This window comes from Lathyrus oleraceus, chromosome 2 (assembly GCF_024323335.1).
Source record: "Lathyrus oleraceus cultivar Zhongwan6 chromosome 2, CAAS_Psat_ZW6_1.0, whole genome shotgun sequence".
Lineage (NCBI taxonomy): Eukaryota > Viridiplantae > Streptophyta > Magnoliopsida > Fabales > Fabaceae > Lathyrus > Lathyrus oleraceus.
Genome location: NC_066580.1, coordinates 350,031,819 through 350,043,849, shown reverse-complemented (window position 1 = coordinate 350,043,849; position 12,031 = coordinate 350,031,819). Strand labels below are relative to the sequence as shown.

The following is a 12,031-nucleotide window of genomic DNA, read 5'->3' as shown; positions in this document are numbered from 1 at the left end:
ACAAACACAGGAAATTGTTAACCCAGTTCAGTCCAACATGACCTACATCTGGGGGCTACCAAGCCAGGAAGAAGATCCACTATCAGCAGTATTAATTCAGAGTTAAACTCCCCCGTTTACAACTCTTCACTTAATCCCTACCCAATGCAATCTATACCTAGGAACTCCTAGATAGAAACCTCCAGTTTCCATTCCTATCACTACAAATACAATGTAATGTTAACACACCTTGAACTTGCTTCACAGCTTCACTCAAGAACAAAATCACTCTTGCCTACAGGCTTTGAGTTACAAATACTCTCAGCTTTTACCACTGAGAAACACATGGTAACCTTCCCACAGGTTGGGAGGTTTACCTCACACACACCCCTAAATTTTCATTCTAAGAGGCTTACAAAAACTAGGTTACAATATGCTATTTATAACCTAATCACCCAACTGGATTTGGGCCTTCAGAAATCGCAGCAGACTTGTTCTTTGCTGTTACAACTTCAGCAGAAAAATTCTGCTACAAACAAGGTCTTCAATCCTAAAATCTCTCCATATATATCTCCATATTTAGAGCCTATATATATTCTGATTAAGTCTTTAAGACCTCCACATGGGAGTTAGGATATTCACCAAATATCCTTACTAATCCCAGAATATATACTGAATTAATTAATTCAGTTTTCTACACATGTGCGATGTCACAGACATGATGTTGTGACATCGTACATGACATGTTGGTCCAGATGTTGAACTTCTTCAACCCAACATATTAAAACAACAGAGATGATTACATTATTTGTTTTACAAAATTAATGCCAATCCTAAGGTATTAACAATCTCCCCCTTTGGCAAATTTCAGCTAAAACAAATAAACATTACACTGGACAAAACATCCCAATATGGGTATGCTCTTCATCTCTGTCATTGACTCCACCACCACAAACACCAAAGTTGGTGTACATGAGGAAGTAGAGGTACACGGATCAGTTGTACCAAAACCCTCCCCCTCAACAGGAGAGCTTCCGGAAGAATATGTAATGCTGAGTACATAGATAATGTAACTCAGATCACAAGAGACAACTGTCCTCTTAACTCAGATCACAAGACACAAGTGATATACCCAGTTGGTGGATTTTGTGCCTGACACCAACTTCTGTTTGCTACCACAGTTAGCTTGCTTCTGGTACATTCTCAACCCCATGACTGTATTTCTCTCCCCCTTTTTAGCTAAACATTTGTAAAGGCACCCCTCACAAAACCAGATCCAGGCGCAGCTTGCCCAAACCTTAACAAACCCCATGATTCTGAGGGAATGGAGTGTTTCTCTTGTGAGAAGAAGAGGGCTATTGCATCCTTTAAATAGTCCAGCCCGTGCTTAGGAATTAACGGTAGGAATAAATGCTTGGTCAAGATTCATTAATTTTTGCTGAGAAACAGTCAGAGAATCACCAACAAAATCTCAGACTATCTTTGAATACCTTTTATAGCTCTTGACTGTTTCTTTTCCAAAACAGCAGTTCCAGTGCATGGAGACTATTCCATATATGCAGTCAGACACGTTGCACGCGATGTCTTAACATTCCACGCGGCTTTTTCCTGCATTCTGCCAGTATTCAACATTTCCCAAAACCCCTGTCATACCTCCAGTTGAGACTTGACATCTGGCACTGCTACAGCCAAATTCCCACACTTCAGCAGATGGTTACTCCCCCTGTACCACACAGCTGTAGCCATCAGGCTTATTCTGATTTATCAGAATTAGACACATCACCCTTATAATTCCTAATGACTTTAAGATTCAGAAGGAACTAACAGCATTGTCCAGGGCAATGTCATGACATCCGGTCAGACATTCTTCTGCTCACTCAGCCTTGACATACATCACAGCATCCTGATAACTGACAATGTGCCATACATAGTTATCTGAGAATACGTAGACCACAAGCTTGATGATAAAACTCCCCCTGTCATGGACAACCTGCTCTCCTCTTGAAACTTGGAGGTCACACATGAGCATAACCAACACCCCAAGGTTGGACCTTCACATACTACCTGATTCAAAGAGAATCCAGACAACTTGATGAATGGAAAACATAAGACGCATCTTCATGTCTTCAAGAGTACCCCCTCTGTTCAACCCTCTTGGCTGACCACATTCACACTCTGTGTCACTCTCTCTTCTGACCAGAACAGAAGACCCCTTCACAAGATGTTCTAACATCAGCTGGGACATCCTTCACATGGAACACCATCTGATAGTCTTCAGATATCACTGAGTCACCAGCTTGATCAAGAAGAACCCAGACATAACTTGGGACATATACATTTTCATCCCATTACAAGAGATAATCTTCCATAGATAGCTCAGAACTCCTACCACAAGCTCCAAGAGATGAATAGAAAACACCTCCTTTTGTCTTCAACTTACTACTTTTCTGCTCAAAAGTAATTTGGCTCAGACTTTCCTCAAGAATAATCAGCTGCCATATGTGGATTATCTTGATTCTTCGAACTCACTTCTGAGATAGACCAAATGCCACTGGTTGATTACCTCCTTCATGAATCCTCATATGAAAAAGTCAAATGCCATTCTTTGACCTCTCCACGTCTATCAGACCTCTCCCAAAGATATTCTGACCTTCCAAGTGAGACTTGAACTTCAAGCTTTTTGAAGTATCCAATCTACAACCCTGTAGACCCTTCTATCTCAAGTTGATGTGCCACTTCACCAACTAAGAATCTTATGTTGAACCAAATGTCATAACATTGTGTTTTGACATCTAGCTGTTGAATTCAGCTCCTTCTTCTGCCACTTGAAAGAACTTCCTCCCTTCACAGAACAAGAGTTCAATGTTCTCATAGACTTGATTGTGGAACCAAGTTTCAGTAAACAACCTCCATCCTGCAGGTTTGCAGTTAAGTCATCCAAGCTCACACCTTGATGAATCCCTGCTTCTTCTCCAAAGACATCAGACACTCTGATGCATGAGTCTTCAGAAGGACCAGTTGGAAACTAACCCTTCTGCTATACCAAGCATTCCACATCCTAAAGCAAGGTTGTTTCCATGATGTCAAGACTGCTGCCACTTGTTCTTGACTCCACAGTGTGCATAAGCTAATGCACTTCCTTACCTAGATCAGAAATAAACTGATCCAAGTAACCACCATCAAGACTATGATGTCTTCTTCTTCTTGTACATACCAAGGCTGAATCATGTTTCTTGCCAGGAAACCTTTTCCGAGATCATATACTTTTGCTGCCACCAAAGAGATAGATCATAAACCCATGTACTATCCTTCCTGTGATTCTGCACAGGGTCTTGAAGAAGAGATGTTCCAACATCTTTAAGAGCATCAGTTATCTTGAGCTCCAAGGATAATCAATTACATACTTGTACTTGGCACAAGTTGACATTGATCTTAAATCCTTTACCAATATTCCTTTCAGATACTTCCACCATAAGACTACTTTGAAAATATTCTTCTAGTGTCAACATCTTCTGCTTGCAAGCACTTCAACAGTGTTGAAAATCTTCTCAGATTAAATTCACCCTTAGGAATGAGAGAGATGAATTCTTCCTTGCACATGTGTCACACTACCACCAGAACCCATGTGACACAGGTCAACAACCCACCAGACTCTAGGCTGACCAAATGTGAGGAGGTTAACCAAACTCCCCCTCAAATTAACAATCATGGAAACTTCACACCACTATCCATGCATTGTACAGACATGTCTCAACATGACATACACCATCCCTACCAGTGACACCTAACTCTATGAGTTATACCTAGACATACTCCAATCACACCAATCAGACTTCAGCTGACCATAAGTACTAGTGAAAGACAACAACACTAGTCCATAGTAGATATGCATTGCCAGAGCATACTACCTCAACCAACCACTGAATCTTCATATTCTCACTCCTTGAAAGAACTGCCACTTCTGATCGTGGTGTTTGAATAACAAGATTCATGGTTCCAATCCTCTTAAATGATATAGCAATCAGGTTACCCCAATATTGACTTCTAACATTCAGGGGACTTGTCTTCCAGCACAACATAGTACTTCAGGGAATAACTATCCCGCCCTGATCAATCTACAGGTGTAAGACAACCAGCAGGAAATTTCACAATGCCACATCTCAACCAGTTCCACTTCTAGAGATCAGACTTGAGTGAGCACACACACAGTTGACCCTACCCTTGTCAACTTAGCACACACAGATGTCTCCTCTTCCAGGTCAGGAGTAGGTTTCAAACCAAGGTATTCCTTTGTTTGACTCCTAAAAGCATCTGCTCTTCAACCAGTAGCTGCATGCTTGTTGAACAACATGTTCTAACATCACATAGAACATTAGTTTCACCTCCTTGAAACAAACCCTCCTCGAAGGTCTTCAAGGTCTTCATATACACTACCCAGGAGAGTACAAGAATCAGTGATCAGGTGATTCTTACCATGAAGAGTGGACTTGATGAGACTCAAGTATCTTTGTCATCTTCAGACGATTATGATGAAATCTTGAATACAGCAGCCTTTCATCCACATGAGGGGAAACTACATCAGAGTTTGAGTTTTGCCAGGTATTATGCAGCGGAAATCATAATACAACTCAACTAATGAACACACACTTCATCAGATCAGCCTCCAAGAACATACCAAGTTTGAATATGATTCAATACTTGCACAGCTGTCCCACACAGAGGCCAATTGCAACTCTCCAGAGGCAGGTGCACACAGTTCCTGTCATGAATAGTCCATCCACCTACTTCAAGGGACCATTCAGCGAAACCATAGAACCATCTACAGGTTCCAACATCAGTACTAACATAACTTCTTGCCAGATACCAGAAAGTATCAGCCATGGATCTCATCCAGAAACAGAACAGGATGCCTGCTCTGATACCATTTGAAATTCTGGCGTAGTCAGAATTCAGATGTTCTACTCCAAGTTATAACATCTGATCTAACATTGTAACTAATACAGCAAGACAGTTATTAACCACTGTACTAATATGTACACGTTCACAGATGTCACGACATCTTATTCTATGTCACCCTAGAATGAATGAACACCTGGTTCTGTGCATCAGGAAGAAAGACTCAACAGAGATCAATCCTATCACTCACTTCTGTTGTTTTCTTACACAGTTATCAGCATGATGTCTTACTGTTGATTTTGGACATCATCTGTTACATTGTTCTAGTGTGTTTGTCTTTTACTTGTATTTCCTGAATTAAGGTTGAACACGTTAATCTAATTTCCACTTATTAGATTGCTAACAACTAGGCTATTTGTTAGGTTCATTAATTGTAGGTTAGTAGTTGGTTTCCTGGATTTTAGCTCAGCTGTTGAATCCCTGAAGAATAGCCTGAGAAAAATACGGAAACAGAAAAAACCAATCATCCTACACTTTAGCACATGCTGTTGGGAATGAATGTCACAACATTCAGTTCGATAGCTAGAACATATGTTGATTCTGTTATGTTCCTGGGAACGGACTGTGCTAAGTTTGCAGTACTGTAAAAGACCAACTAGTCTCTACTTCAGTATCAGCCTTCAGTATCAACTATCAAAACATCCAGTTTGACAGTTTCACAATGATCCTTCGGCCAGGTCTGTTATCCTTGAAAAGAACAGACTTAATTAAATACTGAACTGAAACTAACCTGCTTATTATTTAGTATACACTGTCACTGATGAATGTTACAACATTCTGATTGACATTCAAACAGAAGGCTATATACCAGGTCTGTTATCATCTTGATAAGCTGACTGGAATACCAGCTGAGTTATGACAGTAACAAAAACACATGCAGAAGGAAAACAAACACAGGAAATTGTTAACCCAGTTCAGTCCAACATGACCTACATCTGGGGGTTACCAAGCCAGGAAGAAGATCCACTATCAGCAGTATTAATTCAGAGTTAAACTCCCCCGTTTACAACTCTTCACTTAATCCCTACCCAATGCAATCTATACCTAGGAACTCCTAGATAGAAACCTCCAGTTTCCATTCCTATCACTACAAATACAATGTAATGTTAACACACCTTGAACTTGCTTCACAGCTTCATTCAAGAACAAAATCACTCTTGCCTACAGGCTTTGAGTTACAAATACTCTCAGCTTTTACCACTGAGAAACACACGGTAACCTTCCCACCGGTTGGGAGGTTTACCTCACACACACCCCTAAATTTTCATTCTAAGAGGCTTACAAAAACTAGGTTACAATATGTTATTTATAACCTAATCACCCAACTGGATTTGGGCCTTCAGAAATCGCAGCAGACTTGTTCTTTGCTGTTACAACTTCAGCAGAAAAATTCTGCTACAAACAAGGTCTTCAATCCTAAAATCTCTTCATATATATCTCCATATTTAGAGTCTATATATATTCTGATTAAGTCTTTAAGACCTCCACATGGGAGTTAGGATATTCACCAAATATCCTTACTAATCCCAGAATATATACTGAATTAATTAATTCAGTTTTCTACACATGTGCGATGTCACAGACATGATGTTGTGACATCGTACATGACATGTTGGTCCAGATGTTGAACTTCTTCAACCCAACATATTAAAACAACAGAGATGATTACATTATTTGTTTTACAAAATTAATGTCAATCCTAAGGTATTAACAATATCTATGATTCCACGTGGACAGACTAAAGAATCGTTGAACGCTAGAAGGTTTTTTCCTTCATACGACTTTAAATATTTCATGTGTAGTCCTAACTTCAAGGGTTCATAAAATGTGAGATGGAGTATGGTGTTTATGTTCCGCATACATCTGATAGAAATATGATTCTGGTGTGTCTCTATGTTGATGACATATTACTAACAGAGAGTTGTTCTGATGAGATAGCTAAGTTCAAGAAGGTGTTGATGAATGAGTTTGAGATGACTAATCTTGGGAATATGACATATTTTCTAGATATTGAAATTTTGTAATCTGACAAGGGTATAATCTTGCATCAGTTGAAGTATGAACTTGAGCTTCTGAAGAGATTCGAGTTGATGAATTACAAGTCTGCAATCACACCTACTGAGACAAATCACAAGTTGGATTCTGATGTTGAGGGTGATTATGTAAATGCTACAACTTTTAAACAGTTGGTAGGCTCATTGAGATATCTCTATAATACCAGACCTGATATTTTCTATGCAGTTGGAATGGTGAGTAGGTTTATGAACAAACCAAAGTGGTCACATTATCAAACTGCTGTCAGAATACTGAGGTATATTAAGGGGACTCTAAAGTATAAATTGTGTTCCCTTCTGATGATAAATATGAGTCAGAGCTGATGTGTTATTCAAACTTTGATTGGTTTGGAGACAGAGTTGATAGAAGAAGTACTTCTGAATATCTTTTCTAGTATCAAGGTGAGCAAGTTTGTGAAGTTGATGATTGACAACAAATATGTTAAAGCCTTATCAAGAATCTAGTGCTGCCTGAAAGAAGCAAGCACATTGACACGAAATTTCATTTTCTGAGGAACCAGACTCATAATGAGGCACTTGAAGTAGTGCATTATAGCATTTAGAAACAGCTGACAGATATTCTAACCAAGACAATCAAGATTGAACACTTTATCCACTCGAGGGATGAAATTGGTGTTCTTAATTTTGATTAGCTGAATGTGAATTAAGGGATGATGTTGGTTATATTTTATTTGCAGTTGCATTTAAGTTTAATTTAGCTTGCATTTGAATTTGTATTTTCCTTTCAAAGTAGTATATAAATCAAGTGTGACTTTAGCTTGTAGTGTGTAATTTGATCAAAATAGAATTTTAATTTTTGTTGTTAGAGTTTGTTAGAAACATTTCCCTCTCTCTTTTCTCACTTTCATCTTCATCTTCATTCTCTTGTGCACCAACATCATCAACATCTAGTGTGGATCTAATGTAAAACTCTAGAGTATGGTTCCGCTGTATCTTCGGTGCTTTAGTGAAGTAATAGGATTGAGCTTTTTTTTCTTTTGGGTATGTGGCTTGTCCTTGTGTATATATTGACATTTTTGATAAATGAAATACAAAAGAATTCTTCCACATTTTTATCATTAAGTAATTTATAATTATCAGCTAAAAAAATTTAAATTGTTTATCATTCATATAGGGCATCCCTAGGACATATCTGATCGTGAGAGATTCTAATTTTAGTCCAACAACTCGCCTCTTACTTTACTCAAATATGAGAGATTTTAATATATAAATATACTCAATGTGAGCTTGACGGAGTAAAACACAACTATTTATTTAGTTTTCACACATAAAGTCAATAATTTGTATTCTTCTACAACTTGCTCATGAATTTCACACAGGATAAGCTTAACTACAAACTACTGTCCCCGTGAAATTCAAAGCAGCGTGCTACATTGCTAGGAAGGTTCATAATTCATTCTTTTATTAATATTCCTTCTCACATAACTAAACCATAATATTATAAATTGAGTTTCACATAGTTCTCAAACTCACACGAAGCTAGAGTTAAAATTTCCCTTAAAACTAAGGTAACTATAGCCAATAAACATGGCATGGTCAACCTCAACCTCTTCCAATGCTCCTCAACAAAAGCATGAAGTGTTCCTTAGCTTTAGAGGCGAGGACACACGCTACACCTTCACTAGCCACCTTCATGCTACTCTAACCAGACTTGACGTCGGAACCTATATAGACTACAATCTTCAACGAGGAGACGAGATATCGTCGGCGCTCCTTAGGGCCATCGAAGAGGCGAAGCTTTCCGTCGTTGTTTTTTCAAAGAATTACGGAAACTCTAAGTGGTGTTTGGACGAGCTTGTGAAAATACTTGAATGTAAGAAGAAGAATGGACAAATTGTTTTGCCTATTTTTTATGATATAGAAGCTTCTCACGTACGCAACCAAACCGGAAGTTACGCGGAGGCTTTCGCTAACCATGAGAGGAGATTTCAAGGGAGCATGGCGAAGGTGCAAAAGTGGAAGGAGGCTTTGAGAGAAGCAGCTAATCTCTCAGGTTGGGATTGCTCGGTCAACAGGTAAATATCTGTGTCCGTGTCTGTGTGTCTGAATCTCTCTCAGTATTTCGTAGCTTATCAGATCATTTTAATTCGCACAATAAGACGATTTCTTTAACCATGATGATGATTACATGTATACTTGCAGGATGGAATCTGAACTTCTTGACAAAATTGCAAAGGATGTAATTGAAAAACTAAATCGAGTATATGTTGGTGATCTAGATTATCAGATTGGAAAGTTGGAGCAACTTGCAAAGCTCCAACATGAATTCTATTATAGCATTATTACTGTTGATAATCTGAACAAGTATAATGCAACTGTTAAACGTATTACAGAGCTTAAAATGGAGAGAAGTCTTCGTTTGCTTCGCATGTCTCCTGAGATGCTTTCACATTTGGGGTAGTGAGAGAATAATGATGATTTTCCATTTTTAATGTATGAGTTTTATGAGAAATTAATTGCTGTGGTTAATTTTATGAATTTCAAATTTTCTGAATTATTGTTATTCTATTATATTCCTCTTGTCAAATGTTTTATAGAATTATGAGAAAATTATTATTATTATTATTATTATTATTATTATTATTATTATTATTATTATTATTATTATTATTATTATTATTATTATTATTATTATTATTATAATTATTTATTTTATTATTTATATTAAATATTGTTTGTTTTATTCGTATATAGCTAACTTATATTAAGAGATTAATTACTATGTATTATTAATATAAAAAAATTACATCGTCAATTCATTATCATCATCTATTTGAATTATTTTATAAATAATTAAAATGAAAGTCAAAAAATTTCCAACATCTATCATTCTCAACAATATATTTTAATTAAATTCTTATAATAAATATTGCTTTCGTAGTTTGGTTATAACTCCGAGAGCGGAATATCTCTGCAAACGTTAAGATGTAGTTTTGACTCATACTTTGAGGTTCTTGGTTGTTGCTTGACATTTTGATTTTAACCTAGTCAAAACCCTAGTTCATGGTGTTAGATGCGTATCCCAAGGTATTCATTTCATACACATTCCATTCATTGACTTCATGGTCTCATTTGATCCAAGTTTCATTACATTCACATTTCATTCATGGTTTTTCTGGTTTCACTGGGGCATTGTCAAGTCATGGTCTCATGTCCCATTGTTGTGTCAAGATTCATGCAAGTTATCATTAAAGTTTAAGTTTTCTAGTCCCATTGATTCAAGTCCATTGTTCCATTTGGTCAAGTCATTCCATTAGTCCATTAGTTTCCATTTCATTCATTCATTCAAAACTTGTTTTTGAGTGCATTCAAAATACTTGTTTCAATTGATTTCATATTGAACTTGGAAAATGACCATTTGAATTCAAAAAATTTGCATTGTTTCATTAGAATATTTTTTACCAAAGAAGATAAATTTCAATCATAAGAACCACTTTTACATTATCCATACATGTTTTATTGAAAAATTACAAAGAAAATACATTTTTTTGCATAAGTTGACTTTTGGTAAACTATTGACCTTTTAGTCAACCAGCTGACCAAAGTTAACTCACCATTTCTACAATCCCTAAACCCTAATTCCCTTGTTATTCAAGATCGCATCATCCTTGCATTCATCCATTTCCTACAAAATAAATTTAAACTAATATGTCACTTGTCATATGCATTTCAAATGTGCCATTTTCAAGCATGAACACATACATGAACCAATTCCAACCATTCATAACCTAAACCAACCATAACATCCATCACATTAGAATACTAAAGGCAATGTATATCCAAACAAAACAAAACAAAATCAAGCGTGCCCTAACATGGCCATTCATCTTTTCAAGCAAAAGCATCATGTATATCAAACTTGCTACATAACAAATTGAGAACATGGCATGACAAAAGCATACACTAACCCAAATATTCACACCATACAATAGCCATAACAGTCATCAAACACAAATGACATAACAACCATGACATGACAATAAATCATACAAATCATTCATAACTGTCGCACCTCAAAAAATGAGAACACGGCTTAACGAAGCGCAATCGCACGCTCGCATGATGGACTGAACAGAGTCGCCATCGAACTTTACTTATTCCCAAAATAGGGAAAAGGTAGATATCGATAAACCCCAGGAAAGAACGACAATGATTATGATCGTCGCAACCAAATCAGGGTTCGGGAGTCGATTACGCAAGGGGAAGGTATTAGCACCCCTCACGTCTGTTGTACTCAACTGGAACCGTTAGATTAGTTGTGCACATTAGTGTTAGCTTAGAAATGTTAGGCTTCTCAAGTTATTATGAGGGAAAGGATCAAAAAAAAAAAGAGAAGATGTTTTTGGATTTTTGAAATGAAGGGGACTAAACCTAAGTTTTTTTATTAATGGGACTGACAAGATTTCGTAATCTTGCTCCTATGTATCTCCGGGTACAATATAGAATTTAAGGCTTACGTAGTTCTGGGTAGAAAATGTTTGTTTGTTGGTCGATTTTAGTGAAATTTATCTTGTATTAATCGAAGAAGAACAATATTTTACCCAAAACAGATGAGGAATGGACACATACCACACATTGAATGGATTTACAAATTAACATTCGAAAAACCGTCACTTATCTCAACTCAACTATTGTGGATGAAGCGTTGTTTTACATCACCTTAAGACAAGATTCCTTTCGTTTATGAAAAGATTTTTCTAATCAATCGCATGGCGGTGTAAAAAGAGTTTGATTGGTTGAATGTACTCTTGGGCTTGAAATACAAGTATTTATGACTTGCAAGCTCTTACAACTTGGGTCTAATACTCGGGACTACATATGGACCTTTCGCCCGGGTAATCTTTTTATTTCAATTTTATTATAAAAAGAGTTTGAATATTTATAAGTGTTTTGAAAGGAAGATGAACACTTATGACTTGCAAGCTCTTACAACTTGGGTCTAATACTCGGGACTACATATGGACCTTTCACCCAGGTAATCTTTTTATTTCAATTTTATTATAAAAAGAGTTTGAATATTT

The 12,031-nt window shown here is 37.0% G+C and overlaps 1 protein-coding gene across 1 annotated transcript; it reads left to right on the top strand.

Annotated features, from left to right (window-relative positions):
- Window positions 1–8,441: 8,441 nt before the first annotated feature.
- LOC127119470 (disease resistance protein RPV1) lies at window positions 8,442–9,575 on the top strand. Its single transcript, XM_051049704.1, has 2 exons — window positions 8,442–9,025; window positions 9,153–9,575. Exons 1-2 carry the CDS (start codon window positions 8,538–8,540, stop codon window positions 9,409–9,411), a joined length of 747 nt encoding a protein of 248 aa, XP_050905661.1. The 5' UTR covers window positions 8,442–8,537; the 3' UTR covers window positions 9,412–9,575.
- Window positions 9,576–12,031: the final 2,456 nt, after the last annotated feature.